At 46.9% G+C, this 26,926-nt stretch overlaps 1 protein-coding gene across 1 annotated transcript; it reads left to right on the top strand.

Moving 5' to 3' along the window:
* The first annotated feature begins 137 nt into the window (after nt 1–137).
* On the top strand, nt 138–25,303 carry LOC134660574 (putative tRNA pseudouridine synthase Pus10). The gene is made up of 12 exons (XM_063516350.1): nt 138–304; nt 703–908; nt 1,254–1,363; nt 1,628–1,767; nt 2,601–2,797; nt 15,013–15,126; nt 16,647–16,749; nt 20,193–20,299; nt 20,766–20,859; nt 22,640–22,724; nt 23,873–24,028; nt 25,104–25,303. The coding sequence occupies exons 1-12, from the start codon at nt 182–184 to the stop codon at nt 25,280–25,282; spliced, it is 1,614 nt and encodes a 537-aa protein (XP_063372420.1). The 5' UTR covers nt 138–181; the 3' UTR covers nt 25,283–25,303.
* The last annotated feature ends 1,623 nt before the right edge of the window (nt 25,304–26,926 follow it).

Raw genomic sequence — 26,926 nt, 5'->3', positions numbered from 1 at the left:
CCGTCATGATGACAACCTGGCTAATGTCATCTGTCAGTTTTACTCGAAGTGACTACGAAAAAAAACCTTAAGGCACGGTGATTAAACTACAATTGAATTGGCAAGTTTCATATTTACTTGTTCCAAGCTATTTCATATAGCACATGTTCACAGTAAAAATTAAAGGTTTATTTGTGAAATTATGAACGAAAAGGCAATATTCAAGTTTTGTAAAGACCAGGGGTGCTGCGATGCGTGTGCCCTGCGTTTCTTGGGGCTGCATCATCCGCGAGTGTACGAAAATGTGAAAGAGTCTGCGGAGAAGGTATCGGCGTTCATCTTTTGTATAATTTTTATTGTATTTACTGTCCCAATTATGGTTTTTTGGAGGTATTTCAGGCTTGCAAGGTCTTAGTCAAACTCTAGACCAATATCCTCATCAATAGTTATATTTAATATGCATAGAAATAGTTGTTTATAAATTTGTGTACCCCTTTCTTATGTGTATGTTTTATATGTATATGTAATTGCAATACCCTTGTAGGGTAACATGTTGTAACAATTGTACATATACTCATACTCATACTCATATATTTTATTGCATTTCATGTGTAAGACCTGTGCACACATGTGAGCAATAAAGACATTCTATTCTATAAAGATATTCTATTCTATAATATCGGTCTTAAAATTCACATTCCACTATAATTATAAATATTCCAGTATCAAGATGAACAAGAAGAGCAAACTCCCACTGAAGGCAACGGCACAGACAACAACGGTACCAACGGTGAGGCCGATGGCCCAGATTCAGGGCCGGAGGCTAAGAGGAAGCGAGGTGCGGTGTGCATGAGCTGCCTCGGTCTGCTGCAGCAGGGGACATGGGACGACAGCTGCCGCATGGCCAAGGAGATGCTGGACAAAAAAGGGTCTGTTGGTCCAATGCGTATAATTTGACGGTGAAGACGTGGCCTACAATGGAGCGAGCCTGCCCAAAAGGTGCCTGTTCGCCCTTGATTTGAAGGTTGCCGGGCATTGCCATTTATTTTGAAAGAAGTTAAATTTTTTTTCTATACTATTTATTCCGTGTTAGAGTATGTCTCTTAACTCAGTGTGCCGCTTGGCAAAGGCCTCCTCCAGCTCTTTCCATTGGGGTCTGTTGTGGGCAACTCTTTTCCAGTTCGGGCCCATTGTGAGTTTGAGTTCATCCTCCCATCTCGTTTGAGGTTTCCTCTGGCCCCGTTATTTTTTTATATAATACTATTAATTCCCAGGTACGACTGCACAACGTTCGCTTGCGCGCTGTCCGCGCCCATCGCGACCATCGTTCGAGAAAAGTACATGCAACTTGCCATCAAAGACAAGTTCCCGGAGTGTGACACAGGTAACCAAGTCTCTCAATCTCTACTTTAAGTACTTCCGTACCTGAACGGTAAACGGGACCCTATTACAAAGACTCCACTGTCTGTCTGTCTGTCACCAGGCTGTATCTCATGAATCGTGATAACTAGACAGTTCTAATTTTCACACATGATTTATTTATATGTAAAACTTTATTGCACTTACAAAAGGGTACAACAGGACGCATTTGTCCGGTTTTATAAAATTTGCCGCCTTTGTCCACTGCCAAGCTTCTCTTTATGTTCAGATCGCGTGACGTCACTGAAGGAAGCGTGGAAGTGGTCCTTCGGCACCCGCCTGGCGAGCCACTTAGGCCTCGCCCTGGACTCGGGGGCCGTGTGTCCGCTGCTACTCACCTTACACTACGAGTATCCAGACGATGTGCAGGTAAATAATAAACTTTCACTTTATATAGTGTGACGTCACTGAAGGAAGCATGGAAGTGGTCCTTCGGCACCCGCCTGGCGAGCCACTTAAAAAATAAAAAAAAACATTTATTCACGGAACAGCATATTTTTTACATAATAGGTACAACCTCCGCCAAACTGTATAACAGTTTGTTGGCAGAAATAGGCTCCTCTCTTTACATACTGTTTTTAGGCTATTTTACTTAATTTCGGTATTTTAACTATTTTTAGATACAAATATAAGTTCAATATAACATGACATTCTTTAACTTAAGTTTTTCCTAGCTTCATATTGTTTCAACATGTTTTTTTTTTTTAATTTAGACGTATATACATTTTTGCTGGTGCTTTTCCTAATATAATATTTAAGGGACTTAGGCCTCGCCCTGGACTCGGGGGCTATGTGTCCACTGTTACTCACCTTACACGACGAGTACCCAGACGATGTCCAGGTATCTATTATCAGGGTTCAAAATTATCCAGATAATTATAGTCTTTGATAATTATCCCAGATATGGATGGTGCTATATTTATTTTCTTTGTATTCTTTAATAGTGAAAAAAAATCATTGGGTTTTTTTTTATATTTTAGGTTTTAAAATTTAGGTTATTATCAAATGGATAATTATCAGGCACAAAAATCACGATAATTATCGCGATATCGTGATAGAGTGGTAGATAACGAAATTGCGATTTTCATATTTCGCAGTAGACCCACTGAATGTGCTAGGCTAGGGGATTCCCCTACGCAGAGTTTTGCGTAATTAATTCTTTAACAAAATAATTCTATCGGATATTATAACTTATTTGGCAGGAACTAGAAGTCCTCAAAAGCATATCGCCGTCCGCCTTCGCCCCGCACAAGCGTCCCGCCGTGGATGTGACGCGGCGCGGCGCGGAGCTAGTGTTGGAACAGGCGACGCTGCCGCAGCTGCGGCTGCGGGCGCCGGCCGCGGCGGCGCGAGCAGTCGCCTGCGCCGCCGCCAGGGCGCCGCTCTATGTCGGGGGCCGGTGAGAATACCTAGCAGTCCTCACAGCATATCCCCGTCCGCCTTCGCCCCGCACAAGCGTCCCGCCGTGGATGTGACGCGGCGCGGCGCGGAGCTAGTGTTGGAACAGGCGACGCTGCCGCAGCTGCGGCTGCGGGCGCCGGCCGCGGCGGCGCGAGCAGTCGCCTGCGCCGCCGCCAGGGCGCCGCTCTATGTCGGGGGCCGGTGAGAATACCTAGCAGTCCTCACAGCATATCCCCGTCCGCCTTCGCCCCGCACAAGCGTCCCGCCGTGGATGTGACGCGGCGCGGCGCGGAGCTAGTGTTGGAACAGGCGACGCTGCCGCAGCTGCGGCTGCGGGCGCCGGCCGCGGCGGCGCGAGCAGTCGCCTGCGCCGCCGCCAGGGCGCCGCTCTATGTCGGGGGCCGGTGAGAATACCTAGCAGTCCTCACAGCATATCCCCGTCCGCCTTCGCCCCGCACAAGCGTCCCGCCGTGGATGTGACGCGGCGCGGCGCGGAGCTAGTGTTGGAACAGGCGACGCTGCCGCAGCTGCGGCTGCGGGCGCCGGCCGCGGCGGCGCGAGCAGTCGCCTGCGCCGCCGCCAGGGCGCCGCTCTATGTCGGGGGCCGGTGAGAATACCTAGCAGTCCTCACAGCATATCCCCGTCCGCCTTCGCCCCGCACAAGCGTCCCGCCGTGGATGTGACGCGGCGCGGCGCGGAGCTAGTGTTGGAACAGGCGACGCTGCCGCAGCTGCGGCTGCGGGCGCCGGCCGCGGCGGCGCGAGCAGTCGCCTGCGCCGCCGCCAGGGCGCCGCTCTATGTCGGGGGCCGGTGAGAATACCTAGCAGTCCTCACAGCATATCCCCGTCCGCCTTCGCCCCGCACAAGCGTCCCGCCGTGGATGTGACGCGGCGCGGCGCGGAGCTAGTGTTGGAACAGGCGACGCTGCCGCAGCTGCGGCTGCGGGCGCCGGCCGCGGCGGCGCGAGCAGTCGCCTGCGCCGCCGCCAGGGCGCCGCTCTATGTCGGGGGCCGGTGAGAATACCTAGCAGTCCTCACAGCATATCCCCGTCCGCCTTCGCCCCGCACAAGCGTCCCGCCGTGGATGTGACGCGGCGCGGCGCGGAGCTAGTGTTGGAACAGGCGACGCTGCCGCAGCTGCGGCTGCGGGCGCCGGCCGCGGCGGCGCGAGCAGTCGCCTGCGCCGCCGCCAGGGCGCCGCTCTATGTCGGGGGCCGGTGAGAATACCTAGCAGTCCTCACAGCATATCCCCGTCCGCCTTCGCCCCGCACAAGCGTCCCGCCGTGGATGTGACGCGGCGCGGCGCGGAGCTAGTGTTGGAACAGGCGACGCTGCCGCAGCTGCGGCTGCGGGCGCCGGCCGCGGCGGCGCGAGCAGTCGCCTGCGCCGCCGCCAGGGCGCCGCTCTATGTCGGGGGCCGGTGAGAATACCTAGCAGTCCTCACAGCATATCCCCGTCCGCCTTCGCCCCGCACAAGCGTCCCGCCGTGGATGTGACGCGGCGCGGCGCGGAGCTAGTGTTGGAACAGGCGACGCTGCCGCAGCTGCGGCTGCGGGCGCCGGCCGCGGCGGCGCGAGCAGTCGCCTGCGCCGCCGCCAGGGCGCCGCTCTATGTCGGGGGCCGGTGAGAATACCTAGCAGTCCTCACAGCATATCCCCGTCCGCCTTCGCCCCGCACAAGCGTCCCGCCGTGGATGTGACGCGGCGCGGCGCGGAGCTAGTGTTGGAACAGGCGACGCTGCCGCAGCTGCGGCTGCGGGCGCCGGCCGCGGCGGCGCGAGCAGTCGCCTGCGCCGCCGCCAGGGCGCCGCTCTATGTCGGGGGCCGGTGAGAATACCTAGCAGTCCTCACAGCATATCCCCGTCCGCCTTCGCCCCGCACAAGCGTCCCGCCGTGGATGTGACGCGGCGCGGCGCGGAGCTAGTGTTGGAACAGGCGACGCTGCCGCAGCTGCGGCTGCGGGCGCCGGCCGCGGCGGCGCGAGCAGTCGCCTGCGCCGCCGCCAGGGCGCCGCTCTATGTCGGGGGCCGGTGAGAATACCTAGCAGTCCTCACAGCATATCCCCGTCCGCCTTCGCCCCGCACAAGCGTCCCGCCGTGGATGTGACGCGGCGCGGCGCGGAGCTAGTGTTGGAACAGGCGACGCTGCCGCAGCTGCGGCTGCGGGCGCCGGCCGCGGCGGCGCGAGCAGTCGCCTGCGCCGCCGCCAGGGCGCCGCTCTATGTCGGGGGCCGGTGAGAATACCTAGCAGTCCTCACAGCATATCCCCGTCCGCCTTCGCCCCGCACAAGCGTCCCGCCGTGGATGTGACGCGGCGCGGCGCGGAGCTAGTGTTGGAACAGGCGACGCTGCCGCAGCTGCGGCTGCGGGCGCCGGCCGCGGCGGCGCGAGCAGTCGCCTGCGCCGCCGCCAGGGCGCCGCTCTATGTCGGGGGCCGGTGAGAATACCTAGCAGTCCTCACAGCATATCCCCGTCCGCCTTCGCCCCGCACAAGCGTCCCGCCGTGGATGTGACGCGGCGCGGCGCGGAGCTAGTGTTGGAACAGGCGACGCTGCCGCAGCTGCGGCTGCGGGCGCCGGCCGCGGCGGCGCGAGCAGTCGCCTGCGCCGCCGCCAGGGCGCCGCTCTATGTCGGGGGCCGGTGAGAATACCTAGCAGTCCTCACAGCATATCCCCGTCCGCCTTCGCCCCGCACAAGCGTCCCGCCGTGGATGTGACGCGGCGCGGCGCGGAGCTAGTGTTGGAACAGGCGACGCTGCCGCAGCTGCGGCTGCGGGCGCCGGCCGCGGCGGCGCGAGCAGTCGCCTGCGCCGCCGCCAGGGCGCCGCTCTATGTCGGGGGCCGGTGAGAATACCTAGCAGTCCTCACAGCATATCCCCGTCCGCCTTCGCCCCGCACAAGCGTCCCGCCGTGGATGTGACGCGGCGCGGCGCGGAGCTAGTGTTGGAACAGGCGACGCTGCCGCAGCTGCGGCTGCGGGCGCCGGCCGCGGCGGCGCGAGCAGTCGCCTGCGCCGCCGCCAGGGCGCCGCTCTATGTCGGGGGCCGGTGAGAATACCTAGCAGTCCTCACAGCATATCCCCGTCCGCCTTCGCCCCGCACAAGCGTCCCGCCGTGGATGTGACGCGGCGCGGCGCGGAGCTAGTGTTGGAACAGGCGACGCTGCCGCAGCTGCGGCTGCGGGCGCCGGCCGCGGCGGCGCGAGCAGTCGCCTGCGCCGCCGCCAGGGCGCCGCTCTATGTCGGGGGCCGGTGAGAATACCTAGCAGTCCTCACAGCATATCCCCGTCCGCCTTCGCCCCGCACAAGCGTCCCGCCGTGGATGTGACGCGGCGCGGCGCGGAGCTAGTGTTGGAACAGGCGACGCTGCCGCAGCTGCGGCTGCGGGCGCCGGCCGCGGCGGCGCGAGCAGTCGCCTGCGCCGCCGCCAGGGCGCCGCTCTATGTCGGGGGCCGGTGAGAATACCTAGCAGTCCTCACAGCATATCCCCGTCCGCCTTCGCCCCGCACAAGCGTCCCGCCGTGGATGTGACGCGGCGCGGCGCGGAGCTAGTGTTGGAACAGGCGACGCTGCCGCAGCTGCGGCTGCGGGCGCCGGCCGCGGCGGCGCGAGCAGTCGCCTGCGCCGCCGCCAGGGCGCCGCTCTATGTCGGGGGCCGGTGAGAATACCTAGCAGTCCTCACAGCATATCCCCGTCCGCCTTCGCCCCGCACAAGCGTCCCGCCGTGGATGTGACGCGGCGCGGCGCGGAGCTAGTGTTGGAACAGGCGACGCTGCCGCAGCTGCGGCTGCGGGCGCCGGCCGCGGCGGCGCGAGCAGTCGCCTGCGCCGCCGCCAGGGCGCCGCTCTATGTCGGGGGCCGGTGAGAATACCTAGCAGTCCTCACAGCATATCCCCGTCCGCCTTCGCCCCGCACAAGCGTCCCGCCGTGGATGTGACGCGGCGCGGCGCGGAGCTAGTATTAGCGCCTGCGCCGCCGCCAGGGCGCCGCTCTATATCGGGGGCCGGTAATCTAGCTTATTCTGTTTTTTAGGACTCCGTACCTCGAAGGAAAATGGAACCCTTATAGGATCACTCGTGTGTCTGTCACAGCCTAATTTCATGGAAACTACTGGACCAATTAAGTTGAAATTTGGTATACATATGTAAATTAGTGACCCAAAGATTGACATGTAACGTAAACAAATAAATGTTAAATATGGGGGCCACTTTTGGGGGATAGGGTAAATGAGAAAGTTACAAAATTAAGTTTTTCGAACTATATCGTGTTATACATCAAATAAAAGAGCTCATTTTGAGAACTTCAAATATTTTTTTTTATAATTTTAAAATACATAGGTTGTTATTTTAAAAACTAGTCAAAATTTGCGATTTTTTAAAAAGTAGATACAGTGATTCAAGAGGAAGGTTTATGTATAATTTGTTAACCCGTGCGAAGCCGGGGCGGGTCGCTAGTAGCCATAGACTAGGAATCCTCTAGACGGAGTTTAGAGCAATTATTTCATGAAACCGATGCTGCCAAAAATACTGGGGTGCGGGGGACGAGGTGAGCGAGTCCCGTGCCGTGATTGGTCCGTTCAAAGACACGGACGTCACACAAAAAGACACTTTGACTCGAAAATGGAGTAAAACTACCGTATATTTGTGGCAGAGGGGGTAGCGCTACTGTGCTCAGTCTAGAGGATGTCTTGTCTGTGCTAGTATTCATATTCATATTCATATTCATATTTATTTATTGCAACCATGGTATTTTTATAGATATTACAATGTTTGGGTAGTTCCACATGGACCCTGGGAGGGCATAGCAAACATACATGCTTAGGATCTAATCTTAAATCTATGTGTATAATATAAAAGTAAGTATATAAGTCAATTAATTGTCAATATGTGTATTCAATACAAATAGGCAACGATTTAATTATTAAGTAATGTCTAGTTAATGAGTATATAGTAATCAGAATGTAGATTTAATGTAGTAAAAGTGGGTTAATGCAGTATGTCAACAAATTGATTCATTTTAACCTTACTTACAAATAATGGTCGAATTTAATATTAGTGCACAAAATTAGTGGTGTTGCTAAACGGACGGGTCAGTAAAAAAATCTTCTAAATTGTAGTAGCATTTGTCAATCAAATAAGTTTTAAGTCTAGTCAAAAAGGTTTTGTTACATTTTTCTGCTTTTATGCTGTTATCTATTCTGTTGTACACTTTTATGGCCATAGCGTACGGACTTGAGCTGTATAATTTTAATTTAGAGTCTGTTATTGCTACCAGGTTATTTTTAAATCGGGATTCATATCGTCGCGGCTGATCTTCGATATAGGTAAATAGGTTTGAGTTTTCTCTAACAAATTTACCCATTTCCAAGATATATATAGAGGTCAGCGTGAGAAGTTTGTATTCCCTAAAATACGGTAAGCAGCTTTCTGGGCAGTATATATTAGCTAATATTCTTATACATTTTTTTTGAAGTATAAATAAGTCTTTCACATCTGTACTATTTCCCCATAGTATTATACCATATTTAAGCCACGAGTAGGTATACGCGTAGTATGCGGTAAGCGCGGACTGAAAATCCGTCGTTCTCTTAAGCTCTTTCAAGGCATAAATAAAAGATGACAATTTTGTTTTTATTTTGGCGATATGCTTTTTCCAATTTATATTAGTATCGATATCAAACCCTAACAGTGTTGCCGTCTCTGTGCATTCCAAGTCCACTCCGTTAAGCGTTACTTTTATGTCTAGGGGTTTTTTTTGATGCGGCCTAAATTGAATGATTTTGGTTTTGGATATGTTTAATTTTAGATTGTGGTCTTCCATCCATTCTATCAGCGAAGTTAGTGTTAGGGTTATTTCATTGTTGATGCTCGTGCTGTCTTTGCATGAAGTAAGGAGAGATACGTCGTCTGCGAAGAGAACGCAGGTATAGTCGTTTCTTATAGCTTTTGGAATGTCGTTAATATATATTAAGAATAACAAACATGCGAGTACTCCACCCTGGGGGATGGAATGGGTCATATAGTGTGCGTCAGATCGAAAGCGTTTAATTTCTCTTGTTGTCAAGTCAACATTTTCAATTTCTACATATTGTTGTCTATTTTTTAGGTAAGATACGAACCATTTATGTGTGATTCCCCTCACCCCTATTCCCCAAAGTTTGTTAAAGAGTATATCATGTTGGACCATGTCATAGGCCTTGGACATATCTAGCAATATTCCGATAGCGTATTCTTTATCATTTAATGTGGTTAATATATCTTGAACGTATTTGTATACTGCTAAGGTCGTAGATCGGTTTTTTCTGAACCCGTTTTGCGCTTCATCGAAGATGTTATACTTTTCGCAAAAAGAGTATAAGCGTTTATTCATTGCGGATTCGAATATCTTTGAGGTCGTTGGTAAGAGAGCCACTGGGCGATAATTATTAGGGTCAGTTTTGGAACCTTTTTTATGTATTGGCTTAATTAAAGATTTTTTTAGAAGGTCCGGATATAATCCTGTACTAAAAGATTGGTTTATTAAAAAGTGTAAAGGGAAAGTTAGTTCTTCTACACATTTTTTGAAAATAATTGGTGGCAGCTCGTCTATTCCATGACTTACTTTATTTTTTAGTTTCATTATTATTGATTTAATTTCTTTCGGGTATACCGGGGTCAAATAAAATGTGTTTACAGTGGGTAGAACTACAGGCCGGCCGCGCGGTGGGTGGCCTACGTTGGCCGAGCCCACGGTCGCAAAAAATGTGTTGAAGTTATTCGATACAGTTTTAGGATCGGACGTAAGTTTATTATGGATCGCTAGTTCTATATTTTGTCGAGTGCGTATTTGATTTTTGTTCGTGCGCTCTTTTATTAATTGCCACATGGCTTTTACTACGTTATCGGACTTTGTTGGAAAGTTGGAATGTATGTGCACCCGTTACTTTAAAAATACAGTTGTTTAGTCTGTGATATAATATCTGTCAATGTCAAAATTGTGTCCTTCAATTGACCTCTCTCTGTCTCAAGCCGTCCACCTGTAAGCACGTTATATACATGTAGTTAAATAATTAATAAAATGTGAGTTCTCCAAAAATCCGTCAGTTTCATTTCATATCAGCCACTCCGCCGCGCTCTGCCAGGCACAATTTCCAATAGGTTATTGACCCAGAGTAGCGTATGCCCTGCGCAAAATAGCGGTCAAGAAAAGTGGTTGATTTGGCAGCATGGCGGATCGCGTTTCGAGCAGTTCCGGCCGACTCAAAGAGGGCCGCGTGTCGCGATACTCGTGATAGCAACTATTTAAGAAGGTAACCTAAAAGTTCCTCGGTTGCACTGTACCAAAGTGGCTGTCAACGTCAATGTGCTTAACCTAACTTTTATTTTTCAACGTGAATCTTCCAAGGTTTCGAAGACGGATTTTCATTTTTTTTTCACTTGCGAGTCTCACGCTGCTACTGTATTTGCTAAGACTGCACTTGCTATTGACCACTAGCTTGCCTGGTTTGCCTCGCATTGAGGGCACAGCTTTGAATTGATTTTTCTTTGGTCATAAGGAAAAAGAAGGATGCCAACATGGCAGTGGGCGACCACATGACTTACGATATATAATAGCTACATTGACATGTCAGCTAGCCTGGACTGGTGTGAATCATCGAGAGGGACACTGGTGAGCCCCTACTCTGATTAACCACAAGTTGTCGGGAACATCAGTTGCGGCAGCGGCTGTTAAATTGAAGAATTAGTGAAGTGTCAGTGGTGGTGCGCTCATGTATGACTATCGTCTTTTCTTCTTTTATTTTATTGGTGGTGCTAGTTTTTGCATTTGTGTTAACGGTAGATAATAAATAATTTAGTAAGTTAGCTCTTTTATCCAAATTTCATGTGGCAGTAATGTTTTAAAGTATGGCATAGTTACCTTGTCTCTTGACAAATTTAAATTTTGTTTGCATCATTGTCAAACGTAAATTTTGTAAGAAGACAACCCGTTTAATGTGTACCGTGTAATGATTACTTGTATACTTTTAAATGCCTTGTACTTAAGAAACTGTACTTGTGCCTCTAAATTCTATGTAATTTGTTTTTATTTTGGATAGGGTTAGGTGTTTCTTATGTTCCACAGGTGATGAGTGACCAGGTTGTGCCCATGGGGATGTGGTGCAAAAGGTCTGTCACCTCTCAACTACAGATGTGTACACCCTATAAGGTATGGTGTCCAGTCTTATGTTTCACTCTCGGAAGAGGGGAAGCATACTCACTGATGTGTGTCCCTAAGGGGAAGCCGCTGGTGCTGGACTATTTGCCTGGAGTTTTGTACAATTGGATGTGCGCAGTCCAATATTTGTAAGTTATTTTATGGAACAAGAACTTTACCACCCGAATAACTTGTTGGCGAAGATCTCTCAGAAAGTGCTACTAGCATTTTGAGGTATGTCAAAGTTTTTTGTTGAGCTACTTACAAATAAGAGACGGTTTATTTTTTTGAGCTTAGAGAGCTAATATATATGTATGGATGTTTTTATTTTTGGTCATTTCATATATTTCAGGGATTTTTATTGATATTAATGTCTATAAGACAGCTGATCGTTAAAGTAATGCCATATTAAAAAGCTTGAAACATAATGTGATTTTAATATAAACTTTTGTCACTATTTGATTGTCTTGGCTCCTAAGTACCATTTACAAAGATTGGACCTAAATTAATATTTTACCATTTGGAAAAATAATTTGTCCCAATATCAGTTATAATGTGCTTTTGGATATTTAGACTTAAAGCTGACCATTAGTTTTTTTTTAATTGCTTTTATTTTTTAGATTGCTAATTGATATTTTTTTTGGCATGTTGGTTTTGAGGCTTAAGTTACTTTTTGCATTTATTTTTGGAAGTCTTTCTGCCTATGACCATGTGGCCCATATAAATATTGAGAAAGCTTTGTCTAAATAAAATATAGAGCCTGTCACTTTCATGTTGGTTGCTTTATGCTTTGTCTTTTTGATGACAGTAAGCTAAATAATTATTACGCCAAGTCAAATTTATTTATGTAAGTTTGTTGGCTATCTGTGGCATTCTACACGATTTTAGTAATCTAGTCCCTTGCAAAATTGATATATGTTTTTTATTTTATTTTATTAAATGATAATTTGACCAAAACTGTGATATAATCCATACTTGTGCTGTCCATCCAATGACTTGTTTTATTGAACAGTCAGAAGGTAATTTTAAATTTTAATGAGTTGTGACATTGATATTTTAAATTAATTTATTATTTTTATTTATTGTGACTTGAAAGGAGTCTGTAATAATTAATTAATTAATAATACACACTATCAATGTTAATAAATCATTATAATTTTAATTGATGCTGTTTTTGAGCTAGAGCCTGAGTTGCACATTGATTGCTATAACTCTAGGTCAGTACCACTGTTGAATATTAGTAAACTATGTAGGTATTGTTATTGTGCTCAAGTGGTTATCATCATCTCATAAGTTAAAGTACCTATGCTCTAGTAATAACCAAAGTCTAACGGTGAATGCTGTGATTTGGTTCTTACCGAAGTAATTAAATTTATATTTATGCTGTAGTCGGAGAATGAGTCTAACAGTGCCAGCTGTGACTCTTTGTCATCATCATCATACTCGAAAGCATGTAAAGTTCGAGGGGAAGGATGAAGTGCTCGACTCAAAGCTTGTGTCTGGCAGCTTGTGTTGCGAACGTTACATGCGTAGTATACAGCATCATGGTACAGGTAAGCAGAGCTCAAGGAAATTATGAAATTCCACAGTATCAGGTATATGTTACTAATCAATCAGACTCTAATCAATGTCATGTTTTTATTTTATCTTTTAAACATGTGTCATGATTTTTTCTGACAGTATGTATATTTGTGTGAATTTTAAATACCTAAGTACCTGTATAATTTAATTCCTCATTTTGAACAAATGGTATAAGTCATTAGTCATTATCATTATGATCTGTGATTCTGTAATATTTTATTTTTACTTTTTAAGGAAATCTTATGTTTTGATGACTTTATATGAGGGTTTTTATGTATGTCTATATGGGTACCTATCTTGGGGAAAAATATCTATTGAATTCCTCATTTCTAAATAAATGATAAAAGTCTTTCAGATCTTGTCATAATTTTTGTTTTTCTTTTGAATGTATGTTTTGACTTTTTATGAAGAACACCAATATTGTGTCCTCAGTGTTCTCAGTAAGTACCTATATCTGAAGGGGAAGCTACTACTTATTTTAGGTGTGTTGAATATTTTAGCTTTTATATGGCATTCAAGTTTTAATGTATTTTTCTTTTTAATGTGTTTGAATGTGTAATGCTAAATATATTTAACTAGCATGTATTAAAATTTTGAGACGGAGACTAATAACTTTGGTTTTCTATGTAAAATTTATTTTTTCAAAATTTCAATATGCTCCTAACTGTTCTAACCACTCAGTTATGTAGTCAGTTATGTTTTTCTGTTTATCTCTATAATAAACAATCTTGTTTCTTGTGGTATAACAGTCGTTTGTTAATATTGAATAACAGTGTAAATTGTTTTCTTACAATTTTTATTTAGGTACTAATTAATGTTCACTATTTGGATGTCTGTCTGGTGTACTTACCATTCCTTCTAATGTGCTAATTTAATTTTTTTGCCTACACCAGCAGGTTTTGAAATATATAAAACTTTTCTTGTTTTTGCTTTTGTTATATTTACATTTAACTTATTGTTTTGTTTTAATGTATCATTGGCCAGCTGAAAAGTTTGCATTATCTGGTTGCGACAATTGATTATTGTCTTTAAATGTTAAAAATGTATTTTTAACATTCAGTCATTGCAAGTATGTGCTTAGCCAATGATTTGAATGATAGCAATAGTTTTTGATATAGCTTTTGGTTATGAAAGTTGTCAAGTCTTGTTTTATCTTGAATTTCATTAGCGAAATTTTTATGATAAACATGTTTGTTGTACACTATAATTAGGTAACCAAAGCATTTGAGACTCTTGTATCTACATTTACTCCTGTATTTGTTTGTAAAGTGTGAGGGGAAGTGTTGGAAAGTTGGAATGTATGTGCACCCGTTACTTTAAAAATACAGTTGTTTAGTCTGTGATATAATATCTGTCAATGTCAAAATTGTGTCCTTCAATTGACCTCTCTCTGTCTCAAGCCGTCCACCTGTAAGCACGTTATATACATGTAGTTAAATAATTAATAAAATGTGAGTTCTCCAAAAATCCGTCAGTTTCATTTCATATCAGCCACTCCGCCGCGCTCTGCCAGGCACAATTTCCAATAGACTTTCGTATTTTTTTGGTGTATTGTATTTTCTTAGATGCGGTTATAGCTCTTTTAAGCAGCTTTTCATATTGTTTATAATGTCGAGTTAGTATATCATTTTTTGTTTGTGTAACTAAGGTTTTTAAGTGCCTTTTTGCTCGGCATGAGATTTTTATACCCTTCGTGAGCCAGGGTTTTTTAAAATGTGTGTTGACCTTGATTTGTTCAATAGGAATGCAGTTGTTAAGGATATTTATTAGGGTGTCATTGAATATTTTATAATTTTGGTTAATGTCATGATTCGGATTAATAAGTTTGTTCCAGTCTATACCTTGTAGTTTTATTTTGAAAGCTTGGATGTTTTCCTCAGTAAATAGTCTTTTACTTATTTTGAGAGAGCTATTATCCCTTTGATGTTTATGTATGTGGATGCTTATTTCAGTACTTTTATGGTCAGAAAATCCAAGGTCGGATATATCAGTTTTTAATATGGTATCAGTGAAGTTCGTGAAAATCAGGTCTAAGCACGTGGACGTAGTGTTTGTAACTCGGGTCGGGGCTTTAATATGTTGAATAAAATGGTATTCTAGCATATGATCGATAAGGCGTCTTGATTGGTTAGTATTTTGCAGTATATCTAAGTTAAAATCCCCGCCAATTATAATTTTTTTGCCCTGGTCTTTTTTTGATAAGAGATCTAATACCCGTGACAGCTGTTTAAAAAAGATTTCGGCCTCTCTACTATTCCAGTAAATAACAATAATCAAAATATTTAGTTTACTTAAATCTATAGCTGAGATTTCAATAACATATTCGATGGACATGTCCACGATATCCCTACGTTCGGTAAATTCTATATTATCGCGCAACAGTATGCAACAGCCGCCTCCCGTGTAGTTAGTCCTATTGAATGACGACGCGAGTAGCCAATAAGTTTAAATAAAAAATGTCTGCAGGTACATAAAGTTGTCCCGGCAGCTGCCGCAGACCCCGTGGCTGGTGCGGGGGCAGCGGATGATGGACTCATCAGTGCAGGAGATCATCTTCCAGCCCATCGCCGACTTGTACAAGTAAGACTGGTGACATTACAGTTTCATATGCAGGGCAGGCATGAGTTTAAATAAAGTTCTTATAAATTGTGATATTGACATATATAGTGATAGCATACCAGTAATAAAAAATAAATTAACTAGATACTTCATGGGTGACAATAATTCTGGCGCAGGTCAGGGCTCGGTGCATTATTGAATGTGTATTACTCGCAAAAGGTTTTTTCTTTTTTCTTCTCTTCACTTATTTTTGTAAACATAGATCATATACATATAGATCATCTGTTCTTATGCTTTGTGAACTTGTATGTGTAACTAAGTTGGGCAAAAACTTTTTATAATTGATTGTATTTCTATAAGTGAGAACCTATAATTGGCTCTGTGATTCTATTGTAATTTCTGGATATATGTAGCGCTGTTGGTTTTCCATGTACTAAAATAAAATAAAATAAAAATAAAATAAAATGACTGGTCATGTGACCAGCTGACGGTGTTTCCACACGAGAGGCAGGATGTTAGGACACCCTGGTATGGGACGATAGCTTTCCTAAAATGTTTGTCTCGTGAATGACAGTTATCATGTTTGCTTACATTCTGAATCGTTGCTATTTCAAGATAAATTTCGCTATCAACATATTAAATACCAATATCACTACATAGTATAAAACAAAGTCGCTTCCCTGTCTGTCTGTCTATATGTATGCTTAGATCTTTAAAACTACGCAACGGATTTTGATGCGGTTTTTTTAAATAGATAGAGTGATTCAAGAGGAAGGTTTATGTATAAATTGTTAACCCGTGCGAAGCCGGGGCGGGTCGCTAGTATTAAATAAGATTGTGCATGAACTTAAGCAAAGACAAGGTGCCTACAATGTACAATTATGCGCGTTGATCGTAAATATTTGTAAAATTTGAGGTTATGATAACTACATGTTTTGATTCGATGTACAGTCACGCTCTGTGATTGCTACGCCATTGAGGGTCCTAGCTAAATTGGTTGTACCATACTTACGTTATGGAATGTCCAATTTAGCTAGAACCCTAAATGGCGTATCAATCGCGGAGCGTGATGGTATATTAATTGCTGCTTTTCTTAGCGTCATACTACTATTTGAGTGTTGCTCTACTTCTCATTGCTGTACATTGCTACTGACCAGGGATGTTGCGGATGCCGATTTTTTGACATCGGCATCCGCAATCGGATGCGGATGTCACGATAGGTATATTAAAAACGTCAAATATTACATTTTAGTAATTTTTATTTCAAAAAACCGGCCAAGTGCGAATCGGACTCGCGTTCCAAGGTTTCCGTACATTAAGTCCCACTCACGCTTGACTGCTCATTTTTATTAGGTTTTTTTTGGCTAATGACTAAATTACCTAGCAGTCTAGCACTTACGATGCTAAGACGTTCCTGTACCTGTTCCACATCCGCATCCGCATTAGTCCGTATCGATTTTATGCGGATGCGGATGCGGATATTCGCAACATCGCTGCTACTGACATACTTTGCTTGACAGACTATACATTCATTTGGACAGATTGGCGCCTGAAGAGACGGAGCACCGGCTGAAGTTCGTGTCGGCGGGACGGGAGGATGTGGACGTGCGGTGTCTGGGCGAGGGGCGGCCCTTCGCCGTAGAGGTGACGTATCCGCTCCGTGCGTGACTGTGGGGGGGGGGGGGGGAGTAGACGGAGCACCGGCTGAAGTTCGTGTCGGCGGGGCGGGAGGATGTGGACGTGCGGTGTCTGGGCGAGGGGCGGCCCTTCGCCGTAGAGGTGACGTATCCGCTCCGTGCGTGACTGTGGGGGGGGGGGGGGGAGTAGACGGAGCACCGGCTGAAGTTCGTGTCGGCGGGGCGGGAGGATGTGGACGTGCGGTGTCTGGGCGAGGGGCGGCCCTTCGCCGTAGAGGTGACGTATCCGCTCCGTGCGTGACTGTGGGGGGGGGGAGTAGACGGAGCACCGGCTGAAGTTCGTGTCGGCGGGACGGGAGGATGTGGACGTGCGGTGTCTGGGCGAGGGGCGGCCCTTCGCCGTAGAGGTGACGTATCCGCTCCGTGCGTGACTGTGGGGGGGGGGGGGGGAGTAGACGGAGCACCGGCTGAAGTTCGTGTCGGCGGGGCGGGAGGATGTGGACGTGCGGTGTCTGGGCGAGGGGCGGCCCTTCGCCGTAGAGGTGACGTATCCGCTCCGTGCGTGACTGTGGGGGGGGGGGAGTAGACGGAGCACCGGCTGAAGTTCGTGTCGGCGGGGCGGGAGGATGTGGACGTGCGGTGTCTGGGCGAGGGGCGGCCCTTCGCCGTAGAGGTGACGTATCCGCTCCGTGCGTGACTGTGGGGGGGGGGGAGTAGACGGAGCACCGGCTGAAGTTCGTGTCGGCGGGACGGGAGGATGTGGACGTGCGGTGTCTGGGCGAGGGGCGGCCCTTCGCCGTAGAGGTGACGTATCCGCTCCGTGCGTGACTGTGGGGGGGGGGGAGTAGACGGAGCACCGGCTGAAGTTCGTGTCGGCGGGGCGGGAGGATGTGGACGTGCGGTGTCTGGGCGAGGGGCGGCCCTTCGCCGTAGAGGTGACGTATCCGCTCCGTGCGTGACTGTGGGGGGGGGGGAGTAGACGGAGCACCGGCTGAAGTTCGTGTCGGCGGGACGGGAGGATGTGGACGTGCGGTGTCTGGGCGAGGGGCGGCCCTTCGCCGTAGAGGTGACGTATCCGCTCCGTGCGTGACTGTGGGGGGGGGGGAGTAGACGGAGCACCGGCTGAAGTTCGTGTCGGCGGGACGGGAGGATGTGGACGTGCGGTGTCTGGGCGAGGGGCGGCCCTTCGCCGTAGAGGTGACGTATCCGCTCCGTGCGTGACTGTGGGGGGGGGGGGGGAGTAGACGGAGCACCGGCTGAAGTTCGTGTCGGCGGGGCGGGAGGATGTGGACGTGCGGTGTCTGGGCGAGGGGCGGCCCTTCGCCGTAGAGGTGACGTATCCGCTCCGTGCGTGACTGTGGGGGGGGGGGAGTAGACGGAGCACCGGCTGAAGTTCGTGTCGGCGGGACGGGAGGATGTGGACGTGCGGTGTCTGGGCGAGGGGCGGCCCTTCGCCGTAGAGGTGACGTATCCGCTCCGTGCGTGACTGTGGGGGGGGGGGAGTAGACGGAGCACCGGCTGAAGTTCGTGTCGGCGGGACGGGAGGATGTGGACGTGCGGTGTCTGGGCGAGGGGCGGCCCTTCGCCGTAGAGGTGACGTATCCGCTCCGTGCGTGACTGTGGGGGGGGGGGAGTAGACGGAGCACCGGCTGAAGTTCGTGTCGGCGGGGCGGGAGGATGTGGACGTGCGGTGTCTGGGCGAGGGGCGGCCCTTCGCCGTAGAGGTGACGTATCCGCTCCGTGCGTGACTGTGGGGGGGGGGAGTAGACGGAGCACCGGCTGAAGTTCGTGTCGGCGGGACGGGAGGATGTGGACGTGCGGTGTCTGGGCGAGGGGCGGCCCTTCGCCGTAGAGGTGACGTATCCGCTCCGTGCGTGACTGTGGGGGGGGGGGAGTAGACGGAGCACCGGCTGAAGTTCGTGTCGGCGGGACGGGAGGATGTGGACGTGCGGTGTCTGGGCGAGGGGCGGCCCTTCGCCGTAGAGGTGACGTATCCGCTCCGTGCGTGACTGTGGGGGGGGGGGAGTAGACGGAGCACCGGCTGAAGTTCGTGTCGGCGGGGCGGGAGGATGTGGACGTGCGGTGTCTGGGCGAGGGGCGGCCCTTCGCCGTAGAGGTGACGTATCCGCTCCGTGCGTGACTGTGGGGGGGGGGGGGGGGAGTAGACGGAGCACCGGCTGAAGTTCGTGTCGTTCGTACAGCTATCTCAATCCCTTTCTAATCGCGATTCAGTAATAACTATAAACGAACTTACAACCTAATGACATGATAAAACTCGTTACGATCCTAGAAATGTGTCCGCGCGAACGTTCACTACGAAACAGGTCGAAACCTGCACGACGCGCACCTGCAACCTGCAAAACTCAAAATATAGGTATAGTTCCGCCGGCCGAATATCCGGCGGCCGGATACCGGATATTCGGCCAGTGCCAAGGCCGGATATCCGGTATCCGGCCAAACAACTATCCATTGCATCTCTAATGTGCATGACAGTGACGCCGCCCTAATGGGTGGGGACATATGTGACGTTCCAAGATTAAGGGTATCTTAAGGCGGTTGGCACTGACGTCGTCACGCAGCAACGCATTACGAGTAGTATTAGTAGTTAGTAAGGTATTTATATATAGGCCACTAGTCGCCTGAAATAAAGATTTCATTCATTTATTCATTAGTATTAGAGCGTCATTATTACAGCGTAAGCTCCGGCCGTTTGAAGGTACCTGCGTGACTGTGGGGAGGGGGGGGGGGCAGTTAGAACAAAAAGTTGACAGTTCCGAACTGACAGGCCGATACGGTCCGGCGGACTGGTAATCAGTGGGCCCCTTTACTTACTTCTGTTGGCTCAGCGACCCAAAATGAGACTCAGCTTCCGACACATGACAGCCACTTGTCTTCTTTCAGTCTTTTTCATGACGCGACCCCCTTAGTACGTAACTACGTAGAATCCTGAGCGTAATGAGGGATTCAAGTGTTAACGCCCCAGAAGAAATAATTTTGATACCGTATGACACATACTGCTTTTCATATCAACTATGAGGAAAATAAAAAAATCTTAGTGTTGACACAATCTGTGCTTAAACAGATTATTTAAGCTAAAAAAATAATGTGCAAAAAAATGTTAAAATAGTGTACTAGAACAGAAAAGTGTTACTTTGATCCCTCCTAGCAGGGAGGAAAAAGCTCTTTTCCGAATAGGTGGTGTGAAAAAGCTCTTTTCTGAATAGGAGGTGTGAAACCCAGGGGGTCGCGACCCACAATTTGAAAAACACTGGTGTAACATATGCATAAGGACCCTTCTCTAATGGAAAGCCACATATTACTAGTTGCCTATTAATCCTATTATTAATTTAACTTTTTCTTATTTTAACAATTTCCTTAATTTTACTTGTTTTTGTTGTAATTTGTGTTTCATGTATTATGATTATTATTAATATAAGACCAAACCCTCAGATCTCGGACCCGCGACGCGAGTTGACTAAAGAAGAGTTGGCACAGGCGTGCGAGCAGATCTCGACTAGCGGGTCGGTGGTCGTCAAGCATATGGTGCACGTTACCAAGTGAGTACCTACATACATGGACCCGACACGCGGGTTCAATTTGCGAGCGTGCAATCATTTTTGCTTAAGCCGGAATGAAGACCTTCGCCCAATCTCGGGCAATAACTTTTTCAACAAAAAAATGTACCTATACCTATGTGCCATTCTCAACCAAAAGGGTACTTATATTGTCGGTTGTCACTAAGGCGCTATTTCCATATAGCCTCAATTTGAAATCAACCTTATCGACAACCGACAATGTGGTACCTTATGTTTGATAACTTCTCACATTTTATATTAAACTAGCGACACGCCCCGGCTTCGCGCGGGTTAACATTATACACAAACCTTCCTCTTGAATCATTCTATTTAAAAAAACCGCATCAAAATCCGTTGCGTAGTTTTAAAGATCTAAGCATACATAGAGACAGACAGCGGGAAGCGACTTTGTTCTATACTATGTCGTGAAGCTGAATATTTGTTTCAGAGATGACTTGACGGAACTGAAGCGAGGCGAAGAAAGCAAGTGCAAGGAATATGAGGCACTTTGCATCAAACTCACACACTCCGACTTCGACGAGGTATGCAAACATCAAATTGGCCTGATGACAGTAACAAAGAATCATGGAAATAATGATTTCAAAGAAACATACAGTGAAACTTGGATAAGTGAGACTTCAAGGGACGAGCAGATTTGTCTCACTTAAAGAGGTATTCCACTTACCCAGGTTCTCAGTTAGCCAGGTGCAAATAAATTTCTATCTCATTTACAGAGGGTCCCATTAATAGAGGTGAGAAAAGAGGATATATTTCAGTTATAGAGGTGGTTAATAAGGTATTTTGTAATTATCTTTAAAAATAAACAAGGTAAAATAATCCTTGTCCCTAAATATGTTTTAAGTCTGTTTAAATATTTCTTTGAATTTATTTTGAATGATTCTCCAAGGGATAGATTTTTTCAATTAAATTTGATACGGACTTCATTGCGTCTTAGAAATTTATTAAATGAAATTTTGTTTATTTGTGTTACTTATCAAGATTTCAGCTTTCGTTTCGATAGTTTTAACTACATAAAGTAACTAAATGAAACTTGAAATCGTTTAGACACAATTAAGCAAATGCGGAATTTGTGGATAGACTAAGAGTTAGTAAGAATACGGAATTTGATCAATAAAGTTCAAGTTAGAGAGGTCATATATTCACGTTATTTCAGTTACAGAGGTCAATTCCTATAAAATTCTAAAAAAACAATTAGGAAAATCTAATCTTATAAATATAGTCTCAGTAAAAAAGGTAAAATACCCTCTCTGTCTCAATTATAGAGGTAAATGTGACTATAAAATCACAACAACTAATCCCAGTTATAGGTTCGTTTTATCTCACTAACAGAGGTAATTCAGTGCTAAAGTGTCGGGACCGCTCCACGAGTCCCAGCTATAGAGGTTTCTCACTTATCCAGGTCCCACTTAACCAGGTTTCACTGTATATATTAATATGGTTCTAAAAATGGACCAATCTCAGTATAAACATTAGGATGATTAATATATTCAATAAAATAAAAGTGCAAAATTCTCCAATCAGCCATTTTGACTGAAACGCCAATCAGAAGCGAGCTAAGGAGTGACGTCATCAATCCTCATTGACCGTAATCCATACATCCTCACCAAAGAGTTTGGAGGTTCAAAAAAATTTTATTTCGCCACTAAACATTTATTACGTCCAAAAAATATTATTACACGATGTAAAGTAAATATTTATTTGTAATTAAATAAATAAAATGCTAAATAATACGATATTTCACCAAAGAACTTTTTTAATTATTTGGTTGAATGGAACTATCATTGCCATGTTGGCTATCGGAACCAGAAAAAATTAAAAATTAAAAAGTAAAACCGGCGCTCGGTGATTTCACTCAGAATTTGCATGTATCTAAATAATTTATCTTAAATTGCAACCGTGTGAGAGTTTTTGTATAAAATGAGTTATTGTGATTAATGTTTGTAATGTACCTATTTATCATCCCTAATCATAATACAGGGTGTAATCTAAAACGTGATACAAGATAATCAAACCTGAATCTTTTCATGATTTTGAACAACTTTTACTATGGGGTCAATTTGGTCATGGCTTGACAGACTATACCAGGCGTGGCTCACTCCGCGATTTCGTCGCTTTGCTACAGGTAGCTAAAAGTACATCCGTTCCGCCCCAATTTTGGTGGCTAGCCATAAGCCGCGCGTGGCGCTGTCGCCACCTAGCCGCCATATCTGTGCTGATCGTAACAGACGCGTTTTGTTAGAGTGAGTCTTGTGTACTTAGTACTATTATTCTGTGACTATACTAAGATGATGATGTTTTCAGCCGGCGCCTCCCGAGGCGCCGGTGGCCGTGACGGCGGCCGACATCGCGCGGATCAACAACTACACCAACACTGAACGGAGCGGAGGTAAGTGTCTATAATAATAATACATGTATACTCGTTCAAGCAAATCTTGTCAGTAGAAAAAGGCGGCAGATTTGAAAAATCGCGGGTTAGCAACACTACGTTTGAATTATTCGAAAATCGCGTGTCATTTATATCTTATCTGTGGAACTGTTTTGTTTACATTTCATCGATGTTCGATGTACATTGCTGCTTTTTGTTAGTTTCCTAGGGATACCATACTTTAGTTTGCTTTACATTGCTACTGACATATCCGGCTTGATAGACTATATTTTCCAAGAAGGACAAGTCCAGCAAGTTTATTTATAAGATTACTAGCGACCCGCCCCGGCTTTGCACGGGTTAACAAATTATACAGAAACATTCCTCTTGAAATTGAAAATGCATCAAAATCCGTTGCGTAGTTTTAAAGATCTTATAGGCCTTATAGCATACATAGGGACAGACAGACAGCGGAAAGCGACTTTGTCTTATAGTATGTAGTGATTTAATTTTTTATAATACATGTAGTTTAGTTTTACCTATTGTTTATATAGTTTATTTAATGTTACTGTACATCGTCGTCTTGTTATGTCCCAATGAAACCCAGCAAGTACCTACACTTGGCTCACGAGATAACCGCCATGTGATGGGATGTTGATTCGACCAATGTCCCGGTAAACGTCTTAGCGAAGATCTGCGAAGTCTGTGGCGAAGACTCTAAATCAACTCTTGATAAACTCTCGCTGGGTGGCTGGATCAAGGGTCAGATGAAGAAGGCGGTAGTCTTGGACAGCACAGCTCAGATAGCCCGGCGGTTCTGCTCTCTGCGGGCCTGACTACCTTGGCTATCTTGGCTGTTCAAGGCAAGACAGGAGGCTAACAGCTTGCAAAAACTATTCTCACGACTTCTGATAGGTTGGCATAGGGACATACGGTCGCTTTTGGCCGGACAAAGAAGAAAATAAATATAATTTTAACAATTTAAGTGCGTTTGAATATATTTAGTGATAATTTTATTATAACAGGTTCACGGTTAGTTTCACTTGACTTATATCGACCGGGATACCCTATCTCCCTTTCCCTTCCCTTCCCTTCCCCTTCATTCACCGTTGGGAGCTCGAAAACAATACAATTGGTAATCACGGTTCATATCCCGGTATTGTCCGCAGATGACAATAAGAACGGCACGGACGGCACGGACGCGCCGCCCGGCACGGACGTCCGTATCAGTCTCGTGCAGAAGACGCCGCTGCGCGTGCTGCACCGCCGCCCGCTGCTGGCGCGCACGCGCGCTATCCTCGCGCTGCAAGCTCACAGCGTGCCAGGTTGGTGTTACTCTACACACAGTGTTGATACTATAAGAATACGGAAGGCACTGACGTCCGTATTCGACCCGTACAGCCGCTGTTAGCCCGGATGCGCGCTATCCTCGCGCTGCAAGCTCACAGCGTGCCAGGTTGGTGTTACTCTACACACAGTGTTGATACTATAAGAATACGGAAGGCACTGACGTCCGTATTCGACCCGTACAGCCGCTGTTAGCCCGGATGCGCGCTATCCTCGCGCTGCAAGCTCACAGCGTGCCAGGTTGGTGTTACTCTACACACAGTGTTGATACTATAAGAATACGGAAGGCACTGACGTCCGTATTCGACCCGTACAGCCGCTGTTAGCCCGGATGCGCGCTATCCTCGCGCTACAAGCTCACAGCGTGCCAGGTTGGTGTTACTCTATACACAGTGTTGATACTATAAGAATACGGAAGGCACTGACGTCCGTATTCGACCCGTACAGCCGTCATTAGCCCGGATGCGCGCTATCCTCGCGCTGCAAGCTCACAGCGTGCCAGGTTGGTGTTACTCTGTACACAGTGTTGATACTATAAGAATACGGAAGGCACTGACTTCCGTATCCGACCCGTACCCGTATCTTTCATCACGAATTTTGAAGTCCGTGTTATTTAAAGTCTGGCTAACCTATTTTTTCAGTAGAAAAGGTGAAAATTTTAAAAATGTTGGCGCGATGCATCAACTTTCCGTACAAATTTTGGATTTCTCGGCTTTTATTTATCTTGCATTGTATGTAAGCTGAATCAGACCCACTTTTCATTATTTGATTGAGTATTTTGTTTGTTAGAATTGACTCGATGATTAATTGCCTGTTGAAATAAAAGTACAGTCAACCATAAAAACTTGTATGAAAATGTCTGACAGAAAATTATCCTACTGAGAAATCGGTTACCGGACTAAAGGCCCGTCGCACCAACCACATTGACAGACTGATCAACATCACTCGGCAGAGAACTATGAAAATTCCAATAGAATAAAATTTAGCGACCGCTTTAACGGTGACAAACAGTTTGGTGCAACCGACCCTAAATAAATGCAACTGTTGTGTCAGATCACCCGTCCCTGTTCCGCCTGAGCATCCGCACCAGCGCGGGCACGTACGTGAAGGAGTGGTGCCACGGCGAGCTCGGCCGCACGGCGCCGGCGCTGCGCACCGCGCTGGGCGCCCGCGCCGACATCCTGGCGCTCGACGTGGCCGCCGTGCTGCTGCCGTGGCCGCCACGACACTGATCGATGGGGGAGGGTGGCGGCCGCGACCACGGGTAGATGGGGGAAGGGGCGGCCGCGACCACTGCGGTGAAGGAGTGGTGACACTGAGAGCTTGGCCGTACGACGCTGTCGCTGCGCACTGCGCTCCGAACCCGCACCGACATCCTGCCGTGCTGCTGCCGTGGTCGCTGCGACACTGATCGATGGGGGAAGGGTGGCGGCCGCGACCACGGGTAGATGGGGGAAGGGGCGGCCGCGACCACTGATAGATTGGTGACGGAGTGGTGAGAGCTCGGCCGTACGACGCTGTCGCTGCGCACTGCGCTCCGAGCCCGCTCCGACATCCTGCCGTGTTGCTGCCGTGGTCGCCGCGACACTGATCGATGGGGGAAGGGTGGCGGCCGCGACCACGGGTAGATGGGGGAAGGGTGGCGGCCGCGACCACGGGTAGATGGGGGAAGGGTGGCGGCCGCGACCACGGGTAGATGGGGGAAGGTGGCGGCCGCGACCACTGATAGATTGGTGACGGAGTGGTGAGAGCTCGGCCGTACGACGCTGTCGCTGCGCACTGCGTTCCGCGCCCGCACCGACATCCTGCCGTGCTGCTGCCGTGCTGCCGCCATGGCCGCCGCGACTGATAGATAATAAGATGTAAAGCGCGATACTAATATACAAATTTATCGACATTTTGTTTCATTTCACGACTAAAGTCTCGTGCGTTGTTTTGTCGGCCGATGCCACAAGTAGGTCGACAAATGAGAATACGTAATGTCAAGATTAGCCTTAGGTACATTGACAGCGTCTGCCATAACACCTATAGTTGTCCATGACGCTGTGGGCACGACTAGTAACGACGACGTTAGGTGTTCTTGGCGTTCAAAAGGTTAAAATGGTCCAGTTTGCAAAAATGTGTCTTATTTTTGATTTGATTTCATTGGATTTCATAAAATATATAGCGGTCGTTTTGTGGAGAATATTTTACAGTTATACTATTAGTCTTGTGTAATGGAAATTTGTGTTACTAATTTGCTTCGTACACTCGAGCACATTACCAACCTAACTGGGTATAGGTGAACCAGGATCTATTGAGGGTGCGCCATGTTACGGAAATTTGTTGGTACTAATTTCTAGCAATGGCAACAATTTTAATAATAGACAACATCTACCCTCTATGATAGTTGTCAATATTGACAATGTAAACATTGCTTTGTCTAGTTTCGTGTGAATTATTATTAGACTGCAATTATTTAAAGGCTCTTTTATTTTAATTATTTTATATTTATCGTGGGTTTTAAAACAATACAAAAACTAACAATAAAATATATATTTAACAAAATATCATAAGTATATTTTTTTAAGTACCTACAAAACCACTTGCCATCAAATAAATTTAACAAGGTGCGAACTTTATTTACTCTTAATTTATTTTATTTTTTTACATATTCTGCTGCCTACAAATTAATTATTTTTCAATCTGCTCAAATGTTCTTCCTTTGGTTTCTAACACAATGAAGGCGCAACGAAGACGTTGTTTCCTGCCACCCGTTGACTGCGGGCAATGTGAATATATTCATTATGATTTGTTGTTTATAAAATACCTCTAATTGTATTACTGTTTTTCTGTACCTAGGAAAATTTATCGGCCATTGAGTATTTGTATTGTAT

This window comes from Cydia amplana, chromosome 27, assembly GCF_948474715.1.
Source record: "Cydia amplana chromosome 27, ilCydAmpl1.1, whole genome shotgun sequence".
NCBI lineage: Eukaryota > Metazoa > Arthropoda > Insecta > Lepidoptera > Tortricidae > Cydia > Cydia amplana.
This window is presented reverse-complemented; position numbering and strand designations above follow the sequence as displayed.